The sequence below is a fragment of the Panthera pardus genome, unplaced genomic scaffold, assembly GCF_024362965.1.
Source record: "Panthera pardus isolate Hobbes unplaced genomic scaffold, ASM2436296v1 HiC_scaffold_23, whole genome shotgun sequence".
NCBI lineage: Eukaryota > Metazoa > Chordata > Mammalia > Carnivora > Felidae > Panthera > Panthera pardus.
This window is the reverse complement of record NW_026526799.1, coordinates 5085363-5108229: the sequence shown is the minus strand read 5'-3', so window position 1 is coordinate 5108229 and position 22867 is coordinate 5085363. Positions and strand designations below refer to the sequence as shown.

At 49.0% G+C, this 22867-nt stretch overlaps 1 protein-coding gene across 1 annotated transcript in view; it reads right to left on the bottom strand.

Moving 5' to 3' along the window:
• CRTC3 (CREB regulated transcription coactivator 3) overlaps positions 1–22867 on the bottom strand; it is a 103322-nt gene that overhangs the window by 41342 nt on the left and 39113 nt on the right. Inside the window, exon 3 of the mRNA XM_053888648.1 lies at positions 2453–2572. Within this exon, the coding sequence (XP_053744623.1) occupies positions 2453–2572 (120 nt within the window). The remainder of the gene's footprint in view (positions 1–2452; positions 2573–22867) is intronic.

Sequence of the window (22867 nt, the reverse complement as noted above, 5' to 3'; positions counted from 1 at the left end):
CCTGAGCGCACGGTGTGGTCGCCCCTTCTGTGACTCTGCACAAGATACACCGTCTTCCTGGAACATTCCCTCTCCAGCTGCCTCCCTCTCTCTGCATCACCTACCACCTTCTGCCATTATCTTCCTTAATCATTTCTTTACCTGTTTGCTGTCCACCACCTCCCCCAGACCAAAACCTCACCAACGCGGGGACACGTCTTGTTCCACCACCCAGTCCCCTGCGCGTGGACAGTACCTGTACAGAAAAGGGCCTCTGTAGATCTCTGCTGAGTACACAAATACATCATCCCCTTACTGGTGGCTCATCCTGCAAGCCTCAGACGTACCGCAAGGATGCCTTTTCCAGCCTCCCATCACTGGTCCTCACTGGTCCTGGCCGCCCCTCCTATGAGCTGCCTCGATGAGAGCTCACCACACTGCACTGTGACCACTGTAAGCAACATGAGGACAGGGACCATATTATGTTCGCCACTATGCCTCAGCGGGGCCTGACACTAGTAAATAATTTTTTTTAATGTTCAGTACTTTTTTGAGAGAGAGAGAGAGAGAGAGAGAGAGAAGGGGAGGGGCAGAGAGAGACGGAGATACAGAAACCAAAGCAGGCTCCAGGCTCCGAGCTGTCAGCACAGAGCCCGACACGGGGCTCAAACTCACCAACTGTGAGATCATGACGTGAGCCGAAGTCGGACGCTTAACTGACTGAGCCACCCAGGAGCCCCTCATTGTTTTTAAGTGAATGAACACTGTCCTCTGTCGCTTTCCTTCAATCCCCTCCTCTTCTAAGTTATTCCCTTGGTTAAAAGAGCTGTGAGCATGTGTACATACTTAGACCATACTTGCTGTAAAAAGGCTCTGAGATAGTTGCAAGTATACAGGTATTTATATATATGTGGCTATGAATATGTCATGTATGTATTATACTATTTACAGAGAACACCTACAGGAGAAAAAGAGAATCAAGACTTTGGGAAAAGACATATTGTTAAATCAAGCAAAGAAACACTCAGAAGTCTTTTGCTTGAAAATTCTCAGCAGTCTCGATGAGGGTTTGGTGTACATGCTCCTCCCACACGTGAGCACACGAGCCAAAGACTCGTCTGGATTCTCCTCTCCCTTTTGCGTTCTGCGTAAGGGTTATTACGTGTTCCAGAAGGGAACCCGCAGAATCAGCTGTCACCGTCACCCTCCCTGACAGCAGTCACATAATACATAAAACTAGAAGTCAGGGTCTGTCGTGGACCCTGTGTCCGCGGTGTGTCCCTTGGAGGCGGAAGAGAGGGGAGACGGGAACGTTCCCTGGGGTCGCTATCCCTGCCTCCAAATAGGAAGCTGGAGGAAGCCCGGGGGCAGGAGAAGCGTGTCCCCTGTGTGTGTCCTACAACGCCCCCCTACAGGGCCTCTCTTGACGGCAGGAGGGGGTCCGGGGGCCGACCCACCGAGTGCTGGAGGCAGGGGAGAGGCCCAGGCCCGGAGTCCGCTTGACCCGGGCTGAATCCAACCTCGACAGCGCGAATCTGGGACAAGTGACTTCGACGCTCAGCCTCCTCCTTGGAAAATGCGGGTTAAAACGCAAGAACTACTCAGTGAGTTTTGAGGACGGAATGACACAGAAATGGCCCGGCGCAGTGCCTGGCATGGGTAGGTGCTCGGCAAACACGCGTGCCCTCCCCCCACTTCCTGGTTTCTCGAGAAGCCAGCTCTACCATCACTGCCAGGAACCAGCTGTGCAGTGACACGCACCCCGCCTTCCTGTGCCTTCCTCCACCCCAGAGGGGGGAGCGTAGGGAGGGCACGGGGCCTCCCGGCACGCTGCTTCCACGTCCTCTCCCACCAAACTGTGTCCCCGAAGCCCTGAGCACAACGCCGGTGGCCCAGCGGTGACCACCCCGCCCACTGCCTAAGCCCCGGGCCCTGAAAAACAAAACTATCAGGGGACTTTGAAATCTCCTCTTCTTCATTCCTACTTAACAGCATGGGTCTTGGAACTGCATAAATAGGGGATCGCGTGAACTTTCTTCTGTAAGTTCTCACAGCAGGGTCCCCAGGTCAGCAGAAATAAAAATCAGCCAGATTCCCACATGTCTGTTTTAGCTAGATAGAGCAGGTCTCTCTAACCTGGTTCAAAGTCAGGTTTAACTGTGCCCTGGCCGACCTCGGAAGAAAATCCTGAGGCGGCCTTGCAACAGGGCCGGGTTACAGGTTCTGCTTGTGTCCAGTTACGTCACCCAACTCTGCTTTATCACCGTTTTCATCAAGTCAACACCCGCGATGATCTTTCCAATTTCCAGCTGCAGAGATGTTTCTAGTTTCCAACTCGTTTGTTTTTATTGCCTCCCTTCATCAGATAAAACGAAGGCTCGGAGGCCAAAGGGGAACTGTAGGGAAGAGAAACCTTGAAAACCTCTCAAACATTTCAGAAGTCATACTGCCCTCAGACAACGAGAAAGGATATTGGTCGTCCCGGCTTGTCCCCAGACCGTCGGTGGAGCGCGTGGAAGCGGGTCCTGGCCGGCCTCTCCACCAGCCCATGGTGGCGGGTCCCCCGTGCGCTATCAGCCTGGTGCAGGGACGGCTGCGGAAAGAAGGGAGAGGAGTCGGCCTGTGACCATGAAATCGCCACACTCACCCTCAGCAGCGGTGGCAGATGAAAAGGCAGATTCGGATTTTTACGAGTGTTTATTATGACTGTGCCTCGAGTCAAGGTAAACACAGTCACGGAACACGTGGGGCTGTTTCTGTAGGAGTGCAGAATAACTGAAAACGGTCTTTAGTGTGTTAAGATAAAAGCCAAATCGATGACACATTAAAAGCTGTCACAGTTACGAGGCAGGACCACAGGTTCATACATCACACCCCAGACACTCAGAAGTATGCTTGAAACGCAAGAGGTCTATTTCAGACAGAGGTAAGCTGGATACCTATAGTATCTAGAAATACAGATACAGTATCCATAAATGTGTACACACACACACACACACACACACACACAACACAGTATCCAGAAATACAGATACAGTATCCAGAAATATATATACATAGTATCCAGAAATACAGATATACAGTATCCAGAAATAAACCGGAATACCTACAGACTGTGGGTTATTTGTTTTGCACAGAGTCTTTAAATTTCCAATTGAATTGACAATGTTTAAAAATTCAGGTCTGAGGCTTCTAGGGAAAAATCTGAACACCCAGGCCACGCCAGTCCCACGTTCCCATGTGGCAGAATGGACTGAAATCGAGAGTGGCTGCTCTCTGTAGGCGGGACACCCGTTCTCGTGCTTTTAATGCTTACACCAGACCACCGACTGACTTACTACGTTAGACGTTTGAGTCTGTAACCCCTCAGTTAAGGAAAGAGAAAAGAATGCTACCTCAACACAAGTTGAAAATGCGCAACTCATTATTCCCAAAAATGGCACAAATGAAAATATAAACAGATTCAAGATAAACCCGTGGTCAATAAATCCGAAATCCTTTCTTAAGGGAGGCTTGGGTACATTCTTCTTAAGTTTATTTATTTTGAGAGAGACAGACAAGCAGGAGAGGTACAGAGAGAAAGAGAGAGAGAGAGAGACAGAGAGAGAGAGACAGAGAGAGAGAGAGAATCCCAAGCAAGCTCCACACTGTTAGCACAGAGCTCGACGCAGGGCTCAAACTCATGAACCATGAGAGATCATGACCTGAGCTGAAATCAAGAGTCGGACACTTAACCAACTGAACCACCCAGGTGCCGTGGGGGTACATTCTTAACATTTTTGAGACTGGCATCATAAAAGGCAATCTTTTTGGTTGTCAAAGGCCAAACGCTAGGCTGGACCACTGTATCACACATATGATGTGCGCGTAGTATATATATAACGTTACACAAGGGATGGATGTGTTTGTGAAATATACGAAAGCAGATTTTCTTTTATCTAAACTGAATCATGTATAAATAGCTTGCTCTGAAAGGAATCCTATAACAGAGGATGTTTTTATAGGGGAGCTGTTTCTTTTAGCTAAGAATTGGTGGTTACTTTTTCTTTGCTAAACATGGATTTTCTCACTCTGGACTTGGGAAAGCCTCCTATTTCTCCAGAGCAGGCTGATACAATGTCTAAATTAATTGAGTCTAAGAGTTCTAATCTCTCTCTCTGTTTATTTTTGAGAGACAGAGAGCACGAGGTGCAGAGAGAGAGAGGGAGACACAGAATCCGAAGCAGGCTCCAGGCTCCGAGCTGTCAGCCCAGAGCACGACGCAGGGCTCGAACCCACAAACCGCGAGATCATGACCTGAGCCGAAGTCAGCCGTTCAACCGACTGAGCCACCCAGGTGCCCCGTCTAATCTCTTTTTCAACCCAAATCTGTCATCTCCTACAACAAAGAGATCTTCGTGAGGAACAACTTCTGAGGGCATGAAAAACAGCCGTTGTGATGGGTAAACTGGGTGCTGATCTCAGACAACACAGCATAATCTTCCAGGGAGTGACAAATTGAAATACCTTGTTAATCAGGAGGACGCACACCCACATCACACAGTTTTCAAAACCTGTTTACACAGGAACACGAGGGACAGATGACTTTGTTCCAGGGTAAAAGGGAGGATTCTCTGGTAACAGGACCAACATTCACCTGAGTGGTGTTACATGTCCTTGGAAACACACTTTCATCTAGGAGCCTCGGAGTACGGAGACCGGCCTACAGAGGTGGGGCTGAGGGCCTCTAGAAGGGGTTCCAAAAAAGCAGAGAGTTCTTGGAACGTCTGGCAGACTTCCTATTACACACATACTTGCTGTTCACACTCGCCTCTTTTGCGGTCACCAAATGCATGGGCCCAAATCCTGTATTGCTGCCTGGACTCAGCTTGGGGGCGGGGGATGGTCTCTGCCAACATTGGATATTTTCTTCTCGTGCTCAGCGAGACACTACTGAAGCCCCCTGCCCCTACAGCAGCTGGTCTTCTTCCAAACTACACTGAGCTTTTCGGCCTTCTGGACTCACAGGCACCTGCCTTGCTCATGACATGAGCTCGAGCAGGTGTTCCGTGGGGGAAGCTGGGGGGGGGGGGGGTGGCTGAGCAGACTCAAGAAGAGGAAGCCTGTGAAACACTATGGCCTTGTGCCTGCTGAGAGCTAAAAGTCTGTTATTTAACAATGTATCTCTTGGGGCGCCTGGGTGGCTCAGTCAGTTGAGCGTCCGACTTCAGCTCAGGTCACGATCTCACGGACCGTGAGTTCGAGCCCCTTGTCGGGCTCTGGGCTGATGGCTCGGAGCCTGGAGCCTGCTTCCGGTTCTGTGTCTCCCTCTCTCTCTGCCCCTCCCCCGTTCATGCTCTGTCTCTCTCTGTCTCAAAAATAAACGTTAAAAAAAATTAAAAAAAAACACAATGTACCTCTTAAGTCGACTCTAACACAAAAAAGAACTAGAAGGCCAAGGGCTTCGTGCTTTCAGTTCCTTTTCAAGTTTTATCCATAGTTTTTTTTTACGTGGGTTGTACCCACACAGCACATACATTCTTGTGGTCTATTTCCTGTACCTATTTTCTGTGTATGTAACCCTTATAGCTATTAATTCAGCAGGTGCACAGTATTTCACTTCCAATGTTGAGGAGGCCCACACCCCACGCTGCAATTCAAAGAACATGTGCTTTGGAGTCAAAGAAACAGTTCCAGTCCAGAATCGTTTTCTTAACGGCCAGTCATCCCCTCTCTCTTATCTGTAAAGTGGACAGGATGCTGCTGATAACTTCCTCACAGGCTTGCTGAGAACACGAAATTAGATGATGCATGCGAAAGCTGCCTTATCCCAGGGGCACTGGGGCTTACCGGCCGAACTGCTCCCCCGCCTGCTTCAGTGCACAGGTGGAAGCCCTAAGCCCCAGAGGGACTGTATGTGGACCCAGAAGGAAACGCAGGTTAAGCGAGGTCCTCCAGGTGGGCTCTCATCTAATAGCACCAGCGTCCTGTTAAGAGGAAGAGACCGCAGGACACACACACACAGAGGAAAGGCCGTGTGAGGGCAGGAAGAGAGGCCTGACCAGAAACCCGCCCTGCCCACATCTCGATCTTGGACGTCCAGCCTCCAGAACTGTGGGACAAGAGATTTCTGCTGTGTCAGTGGCCCTCCCCCCACCCCCCACCCCCAAGTCTGTGGTGTCCTGTTAGGGCAGCCCGAGCAGACTAAGAACACTGGGCATTAGAAGGAGGATGGATGTCTAGGTGGTTGGGTGTTGGCAAGCATCTTGTTAAAGGTGAGGCCACCCCACAGAGTCCTTTTATGGACAGCACGGGCAACACCATTGGTAGGGGCTTTCCCGCTACTCTGAGCCTCCCAAAGTATCCCTAAAGGACCTAGATCTTTGTTAGGCACCCATCTGCTGCCCATGCCCGGTCACCTCTAAAGGCTATAGCCTGGGATGAATGGCTGGACAGACAGAATGCTGGCAGGGCTCTGTGTGACTGGCTCTGGCCCACGGTTCGGGGGCAGACATGATATACATTTGTCCAAATAGAAACTCTCCTACTCTCTTCCTTCTGCCCTGAGAATTCCGTGACCCAAACAGGGATGCTCCCTCAGCCTCAGTTATCCAGGAGAGCCCCCAGCAACAAAGAGGAGTTAAAAAAAAAAAAAAAAAAAGCTTGCCCCAGTCCCAGAGTTTTAGGAGCGGTTGTTAGCACAACAAAGCTAATATGACAGTGACAGCAGAGAGAGGCTACAGTGATGTGCAGAGTCTGATTTTCCTTCAAGTCAGAAGAACCTGGGAAATTGGCAGCACCTGTTTTGAGGATGGACCCGGGTTTGGGCTCTGATAAATACCATCCTGTTTCAGGACACGGGACCCAGACACTAAACGAAGAAGAGAAGGCTTCTGTGCCTCCGCATTCAACCGCCCCTCCCCGCTGCCACGGGGGCCCCAGGGCCACACTACCCGCAGGCAGACCAAGTGCGTGCTGAGGGCCCCAGCAAGGCCAGGGCAACACCCAAGAGGGTGTTGAGCCGATGCCCAATAATGTTTCAAATATTCGTGGTGGGAAAATTCAAAATTTAGCTGGGCTTCCTTGCCTTTTTGTTTGTTTGGGGACAGCTTGGTGGTTTTTATTCAGGAACACACACACACAGAAGGGGGGTCCAGTCACCTCTCCAGGGCCTGCACCAGCACACGCCTTACCACGCTCCCCCCACCCCTTTCTAGGCACTAGGAAGCAGGTGGAAAGGGCACGCTGTGGGCGGCCACGTTCTTGGTGGCAGCCTGAGACAATGCAGTGGGGCCAGTGTCAATGGCCCGACGATGAGGTTCAGCACCGGGAGGGTCACACGGGAACTTAGCAGCGAAGGGGCCAGCTATCAAATTCCGTTCCACGTTGGGACCTAACTGGCAGAGGCTGAGTGTGAGAGGAAAGGGACCGAGCGGTAACACAAGGCAGGGGAAAGGTGGATTCTGGGCTTAAGTCGCCAAATTTGACAGAAGGCAGACTGAGGGTGGAGCACAGCCCAAGCACCAAGGTTCCACGGACCTCGACAGCAAAGGGCAACGAGGTGGGTTTGCGTTGGGGGTCGGGGGTAAAGGTGACTCCTGAGTCGGCAAGGAGACCGGCTACAGTCCACTCTTGCCTACTTTCTGTCGTTGGGCCTTTTGGGGGGGGGGGTGCGGGGAAGGAGGCAGACCCCAAGCAGTTCAAGGTGCTGCTGAGAACGGGACGTCCACTTACAGAGAGTCTCTCCCTCAGGCCTCCTCCCTTTGCAGGACCGTAGGCTCCCCGATTGCTTGTGAAAGTATCTCTATGTGGATGGCAAATTAGATCAGGGATGCAGGTATTAGGATGGCTGCTGGGGGGCGGGGGGGGGGGGGAGTCGAGGCTGGCTGAGATGAAACAGAACGTGTGAATCTTCCAGAGGAAGCAGAGTTGCGCGTTTCTGGGCAGAAATCCAGGGCCAATGGCAGAGAGTACGGCGGGCTCAGTGCACCCCCGCACCCCCGCCCGGGACCAAGAGCTCATTTAGGTGTCTTTTCGTGGGTGCGGGCGCCCACCTGCTGCCCACATCGCCTCTGAAAGCTGCAGCCAGAGACGACTGGCTGAGCAGTCGCAGGTGAATTTCCTTACCTTTCCTAGGAGGAAAATTACTTCCTGTCAGTAGGCACCATTGACCTATCAGGTGACCTATATTTGCATTAACTCTTTTAGCAGATGTACCGTACTGTTGGCATAGCGTGGAGCTTGTGGTTAATCACAAACCCCAGATCTTTCCACGTGACTGATAAACCACAAGCAGATTCCTACTAAGCCCTTGTTTCGTCGTGACCTGAGCTCAAGTCTGAGAGCTGGAGAGCTGTTCACTGTCCCCTCAAGGGGATTATCATTATTAAAAGTATCCTACATTATATTCTATATACACACACGTTCTACATATGTTACATTATATTCTTTATGTGTGAAAGACCAAGCCACGCCTTTTTTTTTCTTGCAACAAAGATCAATCCTAGCTTACGGCTGTATTTCTACACAATGTTATTAAAAGCAGGAGAATTGGAATTTGCCAATTTTCTCTAGTGAAACAGGAATTTCTAAATGCTGGATGACTCTAAATGCAAGTATGTTCTTGTATGCTCTTGCATTGTCAGAACTTTTAATACATTTAAAAAAAATGTATTGAAGGGGCACCTGGGTCGCTTCGGCTCAGGTCAAGATCTCACGGTCTGTGAGTTTGAGCCCCGCATCGGGCTCTGTGCTGACAGCTCGGAGCCTGGAGCCTGCTTCGGATTCTGGGTCTCCCTCTCTCTCTGACCCTCCCCTGCTCACACTCTGTCTCTCTGTCAGAAATAAACGTTTTAAAAAAATGTATTTAAAACATGCAGAGTCCCAGGATGAAGCGTATGTGGTTCCTTCGACAAGCCTGATCCAGGATCCTGTAACTCAGCATCGTTACAAAGGCTGCACCGTCGGCACTCACGCACAAACAAGGCTACGTAAGACAGCTTTCGGTCCGACAGCTCGAAGGGAAAAAAGGTAAACCTCCCGCAAGAGCAGCATGGATTTTTCTAGAACACCACTGTCAACACACGAAACACGTCCGGGCCGGCAGCTCCGATGACACGGACACGGACGAGGACGAGGACAGTCTGCTTGCCTAAACCAGGGGTTGCTCGGTGGCAACCTCACCCATCTCGGTGGCAGAAACAGGAACCCTCGAGGGGAGCAGCCCGAGGGGGCCCCCTCAGGTCTTGCGTCACACCTGAGCCTGATATGTGGGGCCACCCGCTCTCGGGAACAGGGTGGGAGGAGCCCAAGGAGGGGAGGAGGGGGTGTATGGCTGACAGCTCATTAGGGTGAGCTTCACAGGTAAGAACCAAGGGGTGCTGGCCACGGCGGACCGCAACTCCACACGTTCCTTCTCCACGGGAGACACCAGCATCCAGAAGGAGGAGTGATTTTTCTCAAGGTGATGCAGCTGGTGACAAACTAGCTGGAAGCCTGAACTCAGGATCCTGATCCTCACCTCGCCATCTTGCCTCCTCTGCTAAGTAGCCTACGTGAAATCAGGCTTGCGAGTGTGGCATACTACAGAAAAGAAGTTAAAGATTTTTTTTTCAAATGTTTATTTCGAGAGAGAGAGACAGGGCAGGGGCAGAGAGAGGGAGAGAGAAAGAATCCCAAGCAGGCTCCGTGCCGACAACGGTGAAGCCTGACGTGGGGCTCGACCCCACGAACCACGAGATCATGACCTGAGCCGAAATCAAGAGTCAGACGCTTAACCGACTGCCACCCCGGTGGCCCAAAAGTAAAAACGATTTTGTTGAGAGATTTTCCAGACAAAACTATGTTCTTGTACATCTACTGAAGAGCTAAGAATGACAGCACTGCTAAGATATCTGACCATCTTGCAGCATAAAGAACACACACACCTGGCTCATGGGACCAGCACGTTTGGGGTAGGTGTTTGGGGTAGGTGTCTCACTTCCCGTGGGCTAAGAGGTTAGCTGAAAGCCCCAAGGCTGTCTACCGCCCATCCCACAGCTTCCTCCGATAGGATGAAACGCTTCCTTAGTCCTTCTAAATTCCTCTGTCTGGGAGTTCACATCGCTTCGTGGTAAACGCACCTAAGACTGGCCCCCGGGCCTGAACAGACTGCTGCCCTGGGGAAGAGCGGAGACTTAGGGAGTGTGGGGGTGAGGCAGGTTCCTTGGGCTGGCGGGGCTTTTCGATGCCGTTAATGGAAGACGTGACCGGCCTCTTCTTTTCAAAAGGACAACCGTGCCTCTCCTGGGAACCCAGCTGGGGACAATTGGAGCCCGCATCCCCCTTGGTTCTCATGAGGAGGAGAGGGAGCCCTGAAGGCCTGCCCACAACAGAGAAGAGGCTATGAATTCACTGCCTTGGGGTTAAATGGACCGTTTTCATTCTACCTTATAAGCTGAAGAGAATAAAAAGGATTTCATAGCTGGATTAGAGACTCTATTATATCACCATCAAAAAACCAACCAACCAAACAAACCCAAAAAACAAACAAAAAAACCCCCAAAACAACACAAAAACACAAAAAAACCCCACACTCCTTAAAGAGCAAATCAAAATGGTTTACAAATCTGCAGGGTCAGACCGGCGCTCGCCCTGCCTCACAGCAGCCCCCACCCCCTTCCTTCGCCCTCCGTGGTGACGGGCAGGAGCTGACGCTTAGAAACGTGCCAGAGGCCGAGGTCCCGAGTCCACCAAGCTGTGAAGGTCCTAGCTTCTGGGAACACGGTCACTTCAGCAGTCGGCCAGCTCTGCACCGTCTTCGGGCTGGTCTTATCCAGTCTGGAAGGGTCATTTGACCCTCAGAGCCCCTGAATCACTGTTGGGATTTTTTTGGTGTGTGTTTGTTTTGTAACATGGAGACTGTGCCTTTTTTGACCACACAAATTTGGGATCCAATCTCCAAAGGAAGAAGTGAACCCCGCGGCGCAGGGGAAAGGAAGCTGCGAAGGGGCAGAGCTGGACGCCTGACCTGCCGCTGTACCCGAGGCCCTCGTGTGGCCCCTTCCTCGTCCTTATTGTGAAGTGAAAGGTAAAAGGGGAGTGAAATTATCAAGATAAACTAAGCTAAAGGATTACTCTAAAAAAAGTGACAGAGACAAAACCTTTTTTTAAGGCAGCAAAGGTCCAAACACACACAGAAAAGGAAACCAGCCAAAGTGACCTCAGGCAAAATAATCTGTCGAAACAGCAAAGCCTAAAACACACCCAGAGTGTGGAGCCCGGGGCTCGCGCTGGGGGCTCCTGCTCAGGAAGGGACAGATGGGTCAGGGTCCTGGCCCGGCTGCGCACGCGCCTCATCTGGACAGGGGGGGGATGACGTCCCACAGATGCACTGAGCCCCGTCATCCTGCCGTCCCCCCCCACCACTCCGCCCCAGCGTCTTCCCTCTCAGTTCCCGCTGTCCGTGACAGTGGGGTCCAATACATGTCTGCTCTGTTTGTCATTATGTTTCCAAATAACTGGGCTCCAGACCAGAGTGTGTGCCTCTCGGTGGGGGGCGGGGGTGGGGTATAGAGGATGTGCACAGGGGAGAGAGAAGACACTGGAAGCTGTTTCCACTCTGCTTTCTGCGAACGTGTGTATGTGTACGTAACTCACAAACAAACAAAGATACCCAGACTGGGGCTACAACACTCTTACTGCTAGGGTGCACGATCAGAAAGTTTTAGTGACAGAATGTTGAAAGTTACTGAAACTGGTGACAGCTGTACGGGAGCCTGTTATTCTGTCCTTTCTGCTTTTGTGGATGGCTACAATCTTCCAGAATAAGGTGAAGCATCCCCCCGCCCCCCTCAGACCCTCAAGGATGAGCACGGGCATGGCAAGGGCTAACCAGATGCCAAGCCTCTAAAGGCACCTTCCTATCTCTCCGGGAAATGCCCCACCAGCCCCCACAAAGGGAGAGGTCTTACACTGCCCATTCCCACCCCACCCTCCTGCCTGGTGTGGTGTGTCTGGTGGAGATGGGGGTGGGGGGAGGGCTTCTGTTGAGTGCAGTCTGACCTTGAACTCTGCCGCTGATGTGATCACGACCCAAGAGGGAAGTTCTGGGTAAACTGGGTCTGCCCATTTATTTCCTCCAGAAAAAGCGGGTTTGCCTCTTCTGAGGACAACAACGATACGAAGAATTATTTCTGCGAGCTAAGACGTGAGCAGGGACGGGGCAAAGGAGGCCGGCCTAGAGGCAGGTTACCCGGGAGAGAGAGCAGCTGGCCAGCAGAGGGAGGCCACAGGGGTCCTCGGCGGCCAGACGGGTCAGGTGGGTGCTTCAGATCAAGCAGGAAAGGGGTCAAGGCGCCTGAGCCTAGCTGCAGCCCATCAGGGGCCTCTTTCTGCCTCAGGGAAGGGAGGTGACAAGTAGACCGTTACCTGCCCCTACCCACCACCCTCCTCCCCTCCCCCTTCAGTCAGCTGCGCCCTGAACCACACCACACACCCCACTGTAACTAAACCTGGTGAGACACATCCCTGAGCCTAGAAGAAATCTGTTATTTGGAATTAAAAAAAAAAAAAGTGTGTGTGTGTGGGGGGGGGGTATAAATAAAACAAAGTTGACAAAATGTTGGAAATTATTAGAGGATGGGACGTGGGGGAAATGGGTAAAGGTGGTCACAAGGTACAGACTTCCAGTTCTAGGGTAAGTAGGCCAGGGAAATGTTGCACGTCTGAAAGTTGCTGAGAGAGATCTCTAAAGTTGTCATCACTAGAAAAAACAATGTGTGAAGTGATGGATGTTTACTAAACTTACGGTGGTAACATTTCGCAACGTATACGGACAGCAAATTACAGTTGCACACTGAAATTAATGTCATGTGACATGTCAGCTGTAGCTCCGTAAAACTGGACAGAACGATGAAAGTGGTGATAAGTATACACACGGGGGGGGGGGGGGGTTCATGACTCTATTTCCTACTTTGGGGACATTTAAAACTTCCAAATTAAAAGCTCAATTTTTTAAAAGTTGATATTGTGGCCCCGTAATACATTAAGGGTGCCTTTTTTACCTTTACCTCCGAGAGCTTCTATACATGCAAGAGGCTAGGTTTTCGAACACGCAGCCAGCAAAAATTACTACTAAAATACTGTTTTTACATGACTTTAAAAAGACAAAATAGGTGTATAATTTCACAAAGGAACTAGAAAAGTATCATGAGAAAATGGGAGGGAATAAAACAATCTGGTATATTTAGTTAGCTCTAACAGCACATGGCAATTCTAAATAAAGCATACGGATTAAAAAAAAAAAAAAAAAGACATCCTGTTTTCGATTTCAAAGAGCGCAGGGTACTTTTCCTCATCTGGGCACTTGTTCACGAAGAGGCACCCGGAGTGTCCTGTCCGTCCGTCCGTCCGCCCGCACTCTCAGCCACAAGAGTTAGGGGCGCCGGGGAAGGTCAGCCCGCAGCCACTACCGGCCCCTCGGAAGTCTGGCACCCCCACTTTCCCAGGCCAGCCACTCCCGGCTCAGGCCTCGGGGCTCTGGTATGTTTCCCCATAGGCTGAGCTGCGAACCGTCCCTGGGGGACTCTCTGCAGGGAATCGGCCCAGAGGAGAGGCTTCCAAACATTCATCATCTTAGGGCTGTTTTCTTCTCCAGGAGGAAGCAAGCCACAAAAGTGGAAGAGAACATCCGGGGTGGGGGTGGCGGGCAAGTTTCTTCACTTAATGTGAGTTAGAACCGCAAGTGAGTTTGGGCGGCTTGTTGGGAGACACTGAGTTAACTTGGTTTGGCGTTCCCTTTGTCAACCGAACAGAAAGCTTGGCAGGGCTCGTAAAAGGAAGGCTTTTCCCCGCCTCTGCCTACAGACAGGGGAGGGAAACCCCCCACTGCCGGGACCTCCCGGCTCTGGACAGGGCCCAGCGCTCCCCGCCTGCGGCAGGACCCACAGCCCACAGCTTCCAACCTTAGCGCACAGGGTCTGTCCCCTACAGGGAAGGTGGGCCTTCCTCCAGCGCTGGCCTGGGACTGGAGGCCCCAGCAGGTTGGCCCTGCCCATGCAGGCTCGGATGGCCTCACTTCTGGGAAGAGGCGTGATGGACGTCCCATTTTGTTCCCAGAGCCCAGCCCAAGGGAGCCTGGGGAGCTACTGAGTGGCCAGCCATGAAGCTAATAAAGCTAATGATTCTATCCGGTGTGGGATCCGCTGACTCAGATTAGGCACCATTAACCCAGCCCTAACTAAACGTATCCCTCGGTGGGGCGCCTGGGTGGCCTCAGTCGAGTGTCCGACTTCAGCTCAGGTCGTAATCTCTTGGTTCGTGGGTTCGAGTCCCGCGTTGGACTCTGTGCTGACCGCTCAGGGCCTGGAGCCTGCTTCGGATTCTGGGTCTCCCTCTCTCTGCCCCTCCCCCACTCACACTCTGTCTCTCTCTCTCTCTCAAAAATAAATAAACATTAAAAATAAATAAATAAACATATCCTTCGGTATCTGGTACCCTAAAAAGTGGATAAGGAAAACTAGCAGTGAACTTGGTTATTTCTGTGGGGGTTTCAACATTTTGAGGAGATTTTTTTTTTTGTATTTCATCTGATGTTTTATAGTGGGGGTATGCAATCAGCATGGACTATAAAACTAGAGATGAAAAGTAAAATATGTTTAACCAGTGCACTAATTCAGATATTTCCTATAAAACCACAATGAAATGTACTCAGCAGTGCTACAGGTTTTTTTTTTTTTTCCTTCTTCTTCCATTTTCTGTGTATTTTATTTGTTTGTTCTTGGGAAATTTTCTGAGAGCTTTTGAAAATTTTTGGAGTTCCAGGTAGGACTTTCTTTTCTTTTCTATGCTTACTTTTTATTTTTTTATTGAATAAATGTGATACCTAACGTTGTGTAAATTTAAAGCATACAGCGTGTTACTTTGATACATTTTATACATTGTAACATGACCGCTGCTATGGCGGTATCTGTCATATTAATAATAACTGCAGTATAATATTGTCAACCTTCATTATGCTGCAGGTATATAGCTCCATGGCTTATGTACCACTTGTCACAGCTCACAGGCTTGAACACCATCACTCTTACCTCCCCACGCCCAGCCCCTGGACACCACCATTTAACTGTTTTTCACAAGTTTAATTATTTTAGATTCCACATAGAAGTGGTAGAGTATGTACTTGTTTTTCTCTGACTTATGCCACTTAGCATAACAATATTCTATTATGCATATGGACCACATCTTTTTATTTTTATTTTTTTAATTTTTTTTTTTTTTTTACGTTTATTTTTGAGACAGAGAGAGACAGAGCATGAACGGGGGGAGGGGCAGACAGAGAGGGAGACACAGAATCAGAAGCAGGCTCCAGGCTCTGAGCCATCAGCCCAGAGCCCGACAAGGGGCTCGAACTCATGGTCTGTGAGATCATGACCTGAGCTGAAGTCGGACGCTTAACCGAACGAGCCACCCAGGCGCCCCTGGACCACATCTTTTTATCCATCTGTGAATGGGCATTAGGGCTGTTTTCACATCGTGGCTATTGTGAATAATGTTGCAATTAACATGGGGGGGGGGGTGGGGTGCAGGATATCTCGTTAAAAATTCTGTTTTCATTTCTCCCGGAATAGTTTTAGAATGATCACCGAGAGATGGAGAGTCACAGGACTGTCCCTGGGATGTGCTACGGCTGGGAAGGGGAGAGCCAGCGTGAGACTTTTGCCTGTATCAGCATAATGAGGATAATGACTGACCCCCTTTCTCCTTTCCTCTCCCTACAAGCCAGGTTTATAACCGATACTGTGATTTATAATAAATATTTGGTCTCCATCCCTGTTCCTGACACAGAGCTCCCTGGAATTTCCTAACTGATGAGAGCAACAAAGGTGTTTTTTATTATGTTAATTAGGGGACTTCTGGAACACACCCGAGGGTGAGGGCTGGTTGTCGGAGAATCAACCAGGTGGTTACAGGGCTGGAAATTTCAGCGCTCTCCCACATCTCCCTGGAGGGGAGAGGGACTGGGGGTCGAATCAGTCACCGGCGGCCAAGGATTTAATCAATCGTACCTGGGTAAGGAACCTGCTGTACACACCCCAAAGGATGGGGCTCAATACACGGAGACTTGGGGAGAGTGAAGCGCTCTGAGAAGGTGCCCCTTCCCACACACCTGGCCCTGTGCCTCTCTTCCCTCTGGACGTTTATCTGTATCTTTTACCATACCCTTTTACAATAAGCTGGCAAGTGTAAGTACCGTTTCTCTGAGTTCTGGGAGCCGCTCTAGCAAGTTAACTGAATCCAAAGAGGGAGGAGGTCATAAGAACCTCTGATTGGTGGCCAAGTTGGACAGAAGTTGTAGGTAACTTGGGGACCTGAACCTGTAGCTGGCGTCTGAAGTGTGTGCAGGGAGGGGGGGAGGGGGGCGGTCCGGTGGGAATGAGCCCCTATCTTGTGGGATCTGATGCTGTCTCCAGGTAGGCAGTGTCAGAATTGATTGAATTCTAGGAGAGCTGCTCCTTGCTGCCCACGGTGGAATTGGGCGCAAGACCTTAATAGTGCATTTGGTCAAGCTGTGGCTAAGAGGGCCAGGCTGGTGACAGGCCATAGTCCTCTTTCCTGACCCGAGAGCTGGGACTGTCCACTTCCCCAAGGGTGCTGGTTTCCTGTGGGGAAGAGTGGAGAAAGAGCAAAGATCCACACCTCACAGCGCAAAGCAAGAGTTTGCTTCTTAGTGGTTTGCGGATGTGGACGAACAGTTGAATCACAGACAATTAGAGCCATCGCTCACTAAAAATTCAGGCTCTGCCAGAACCGTTGTTTTTAAGAAACCAACCAGCTTAGATGAAATGACTTAAGTAATATGTTCACATTCTTAAATGAGAAATATGAAGATGGACAGTGAAGATGCCCTTCTGTTCAGTTCCCACCGCCCGATGGGTAACCTGATCATTAGTTCCCTGTGACTCCTTCCAAATACGGATTACGCACACAGAGCGAACAGGCATACATATCACTTCTGCTCCTTTTTTACATAAATGGTGGCATACTTGTACACTTTTCTGTACTTCGCTTTTTAAACTTAATCTCCAGTTACATTTTTTTTAATGCTTATTTACTTTTGAGAGACGGAGAGAAAGAGTGTGAGGAGGGGAGGAGCAGAGAGAGAGGGAGACACAGAATTCGAAGCAGGCCCCAGGCTCCGAGCTGTCAGCACAGAGCCCGACGCAGGGGCTCAAACTCACGGACCGACCTGAGCCAAAGTCGGATGCTCAACTGACTGAGCCACCCAGGTGCCCCCACCTCCAATTACATTTCTAAACCTGATTCCTATTTCTGAGCTCTTTGTCTACACTCTAAAAATGTAAGAATAGGAGCCAAACAAAAATATTAGAAAACCCCACGAAATTAAAAGTCAAAACTGTCAGAGAACATATTTCCAACGCTGTACCGGGATCACTCTCTCTTAGACCATTCTTGTTGGCCGATTTCCCTCGGTCCTTACAACCATCTCAGTGTTACCTGGTCCTCAGAGAGGATGCCACCCCTCCGCCCCTCTACTGGCTCGCCCGCCCGTGTCTCCTCTCTGCAGCCAAGCTTCAAGATGAAGGGGTCACCCCCAGGACTTCCTCAACTCCCACTCACCCCGCAGCCCCAACTCCGCTGACATTCCTCTTCCCCACATATCCGTGGGCTTTCCTTGTTGCTAAATCCAACTAGACGTTCAGCTCCTAAGCTACTCGACCTCTCAGTGGCGTCTGAAATTAGTGACAATTTGCTCTCTTTTAAAACATTCTTCGGGCTCCCTGTGACTCCTCCTGGCTCTCTGGCAGTTTCTCTGCAGATTCCTGACCATCGTCTAGGCGCTGGGGACCCTTCATGGCTGTCCTACAGCTCTGCCTCTCCGGCCCAGAGCACTCTGCACGGCTTCGGAAGTGTGTGTTCCACAGCCCCGGGGACAGGCACTTCGAACTCAACATGTTTAGAAGTGAATTCGTCATCTTCCTCCAAAACCAGCCCTATTTCATCTGTTTTGAATCTCTGGAAATGGCACCACCCAGCTGTCTGACCCAGGACGACGCTTGGGCTCATCCTCCCCCCCACCTCCCCCAAACCTTCCCATCCCAGGCATCTCCGAGTCCGGCCACTCCGGCCTTCTCGACGCCTCCAATCCCACCACTCTCCTCAATGCCCTGTCCCTCCACTACAGTCGGTCGGGATTCCTGCAACAACTCTGCAGTTGGGCTTTTTGTCTCTAATCTTGGTTCCTCCAAGCCAGTTTTCCACCTGGCTGTCAGAGTAATCTTCCCACAATACAAATCTGATCAAATTATTCGGCTGCGTAAAAACCCCTTAATAACAGGATTTTTTTAAAAAAAAGATCCCATCAAGCTGATTTTAAAGTTCAACCCGGAAAAATAAACATGCAAGAATAGCCCGGAAAAAAAAAAATCATTGAAAAAAAGCATGAGAGTGAGTTAACCCTACCAGGTTTGTTTTTTTTTTTTTTTTAATGTAACATAAAGCTGCAAAAATCAGTTAAAACAGTGAGATTCTGGGGCGCCTGGGTGGCTCAGTCGGTTAAGCGTCCGACTTCGGCTCAGGCCATGATCTCATGGTCCGTGAGTTCGAGCTCCGCATCAGGATCCGTGCTGACAGCTCAGAGCCTGGAGCCTGTTTCAGATTCTGTGTCTCCCTCTCTCTCTGCCCCTCCCCCGTTCATGCTCTTTCTCTGTCTCAAAAATAAATTTAAAAAAAACATTAAAAAAAAAAAACACCAAAAACGAGTGAGATTCTGGTGTATGGAAGGCACATAAATCAATAAAAGACAAGAGGAAGTCTCAAAATATGATCAAAACATGTGGGAATTTATTATATGATAAAAGTCGCATTTTATTTATTTAAAAGAATTTTTTTTTATGTTTATTTATTTTTGAGACAGGGACAGAGCGTGAGTACGGGGAGGGGCAGAGAGAGAGGGAGACACAGAATTGGAAGCAGGCTCCAGGCTCTGAGCTGTCAGCACAGAGCCCGACCCAGGGCTTGAACCCATGAACCGTGAGATCATGACCTGTGCCGAAGTCAGACACTTAACCAACTGAGCCACCCAGGCGCCCCTAAAGTGGCATTTAAATTAGTGGAGAAAAGATGATTACAAACAGTGTTAGGACAACTGGTAAGCAAACAAACACAAAAAAATTAAGTCAGGTCCACACTGCATGCCTGCCTCACATTGGCATAAGCTCCTGATGGATCGAAGATTTTAAATCTAAAAATGAAGGCATTAAGTATTACAGAAACAAAGAGAATACTTTATAGCATGACAAAAAACCTAGAGGCCATTTAAAAACACTAAATCTTGCTGCATAAAAAAGAAAAAAAATGTATGGGGCATCTGGGTGGCCCAGTTGGTTAAGCATCCGATTTCTGACTTGGGCTCAGGTCATGATCTCATGGTTTGTGAGTTCGAGTCCTGCATGTGGTTCTATGCTGACAGTGCAGAGCCTGCTTGGAATTCTCTGTCTCTCTCTCTCTCTCTCTCTCTCTCTCTCTCCCTTTCTCCTACCACCTCTCAAAAAATAAATATAAATAAGCCAAAAAAATGTAAATGTCTGCATGGGAAAAGCATCCATCATAAAGAATGCTAAAAGACAAATATCACAGATAAATGTCTACTTTTTCAAATACATAGAGAGTTCCTAAAAAATCAATAGGAAAAAGATCAAGCACCCAAAAAAATTCAGGGCACAAGATACAGATTGCTCACAGAAGAGATAATACAAATGACTCATAAATATGGAAAAAAATGCACCTCAGTCATAATAAGAGAAATGCAGTTTAACACCACACAGAAACATGATGTTTCATCTATAAGACTGACAAGGATCAAAAAGTTTGATGAAACACTGAGCTGGGGAGGATGCAGGCAAACACACCCCCCCAGACACGGCAGGTGGGACATACAGTGGCACGATGCCTATGGGGGGAGAACTGACGCCATCCACCAAAACTAAAAAAGGCATCACTCATTGTCCCAGCGATTCCACTTCTAGAAATTTTTTTTGCAGCTGTACCTCCATGTGTATAAAATTGTATGTGTATAAAATTGTTCTCTGAGGGGCGCCTGGGTAGCTCAGTCAGCTGAGTGTCCGACTTCGGCTCAGGTCATGATCTCACGGTTCATGGGCTCAAGCCCCGTGTCAGGCTCTGTGCTGACAGCTCGGAGCCTGGAGCCTGCTTCGGATTCTGTGTGTCCCTCTCTCTCTGCCCCTTCCCTGCTCACAGTCTCTTTCTCTCTCTCAAAAAATAATATTAAAAAAAAATTTAAGTTGTTCACTGAAACACAGTGTATATATCTGATAAAAGTATGTAAATGGGGCGCCTGGGTGGCTCAGTCGGTTTGAGCGGCCGACTTCGGCTCAGGTCATGATCTCGCGGTCAGTGAGTTCAAGCCCTGAGGTGGGCTCTGTGCTGACAGCTCAGAGCCTGGAGCCTGTTTCAGATTCTGTGTCTCCCTCTCTCTGACCCTCCCCCGTTCATGCTGTCTCTCTCTGTCTCAAAAATAAATAAACGTTAAAAAAAAAAAGTATGTAAATAACTTAAATGTTTATAATTAGGGAACTAGTAGAAGAAATTACTGTAGACCCATAAACAGATCCATAAACAAGAGTATTAAAAAAAATAACAAGAATAAGGATGTCCTTTGTGAACTGATATGGAAAGCTCTCCAAGACATATTAGCTGAACAAAGCAAGGTACAGAAATGTGTAGGTTAGCTACCTTCTGGGTAAAAGGGTGGGATAAAGTGGATTACGCATTCACATTTGCTGATGTCTAAAAATATCCCTGCAAGAATAAACAGACATGATAACACTGACCGCCTTTGGGGAATGAACTGTCTAGAAAAGAGATAGAAGGAATATTTTTCTTGCACACTCTTTCGATCATCTTTAATCTTGCACCCTGTGAATATATCTATTAAAAAAATATTAAAATTAAAACCATATTATAAAGCCACAGTAACTATACTGATGTGGAATGGAGGAGGAATAAAGAGCCATATCAGTGGAACAAAGCAAGAAAACAGGAAGAACCATATAAGAATAAATTATTCAAGAATTGAGGCAAGAGACTAATCATAGAGGAAAAGACGGGGGACCTCTGTCTCAAATCTCACATCAACATTAACTCCAAAGTAAAAATAGCATTGAAACAAAATATGAGTACAGCACCTGGGTGGTGCAGTTGGTTAAGTGTCTGACTTTGGCCCAGGTCATGATCTGACGGTTCACGAGTGTGAGCCCCGCACTGGGCTCTCTGCTGTCAGCACAGAGCCAGCTTCAGATCCTCTGTCTCCCTCTCTCTCTGCTCCTCCTCCCCTCTCTCTCTCTCTCAAAAATAATAAACTTAAAAAAAACTTTTTTAAAGTGATGCTATTGTCTTGCAACCACAAGGAAATGAATTCTGCCAACCACCTGAAGGAGTACGGAAGCACACTCCCCGATCGGCCTGCTGATAAGACCACAGCCCCAGTGAGCATCTGCATTGCAGCCTGGGGAGACCCAAAAGCAGAAAGTCCAAATAAGCTGTAACCAGACTTCTGACCTACAGAAACTGTCAGATAATAAAAGGCAATTAAAAAAAATTTTTTTTAATGTTTTTATTTATTTTTGAGACAGAGAGAGACAGAGAATGAGTAGGGGAGGGGCAGAGAGAGAGGGAGACACAGAATCCGAAGCAGGCTCCAGGCTCTGAGCTGTCAGCACAAAGTTCGATGCAGGGCTTGAACTCACGAACCGTGGCATCATGACCTGAGCTGAAGTCAGATGCTTAACTGACTGAGCACCGCCACCCCCCCCCCCCCAGGCACCCCGTAAAAGGCAATTTTTATTCTGTGGTAATTTGTTACAAAGCAATAGAAAACTAATACACAAAGAGCCGATTCCCTTAATATATAACAAAGAGTTCTTAGAAGCTGATAATAAAGTACTCAGCAGAAAAACAGGCAAAGACTTAAAAACACAGCCTACAGAACAGCAAATACAAACGGCGAAAGAAACATAAAGAGACGGCCAACCTGGCTTTTGTGTTACGTCCTTAGAACAGTGCCGGACGCACAGGGGGGGCCCCTCGGTATTATTTGCTGAATAAATGAATAAATTTCACTCATAATCAAGGAAATGCCAAATAAAACAAGATACCATTTTTTACCCATGAGGCTGGCAAAGACTAAAAAGATGGATACAGCTTGAACAGGCAACAGACATTTCCTTAAAGACGATACTCACATGGCCAACAAGCACATGGAAGGAAGCGGAGCATCGCTGATGATTAAAGACCTACAAATCGTAGCGGGTACCCACAGTGAGGGAGTGCCTCACACACATTCGGACGGCTCCGACGCCCCCGCCTCCCCCCCCCAAAAAAAACCACACCGAAAAATAATGAGAATTAGTGAGGATACGGAGAAATTCAACCCCTTCTGCACTGTCGGTGGGACTATAAAAGGTAGTGCAGAAAACAGCACGGTCACTCCTCAAAAAATGTAAAATAGAATCCTCGCGTGATCCGGCATTCCTGCTTCTGGGTCTATATCCAGAAGAATTAAAAGCAGGATTTCGAAGAGCTATTTGCATGCCTGGGTTGACGGGAGCAGCAGTCACAAAGACCAAGAGGGGGAAGCAACTCAGACGTTCACGGACGGGTGAACAGAGAAACAAGGTGGGACACGTACGTACAAAGGAATACTATTCAGCTTTCAAAAGGAACGACCTCCTGTCACACGCTTCAACCTGGATGGGCCTTGAGGACGTGCTAAGTGTAGTAAGCCAGGCACCGAACGACAAGGGCTGTAGAATTTCACTTCTGTGAGTTACCTGGAGGAGGCCAATTCAAAGGCAACAAATAGATTGGTGGCTGTGGGGGTGGGGAGGGG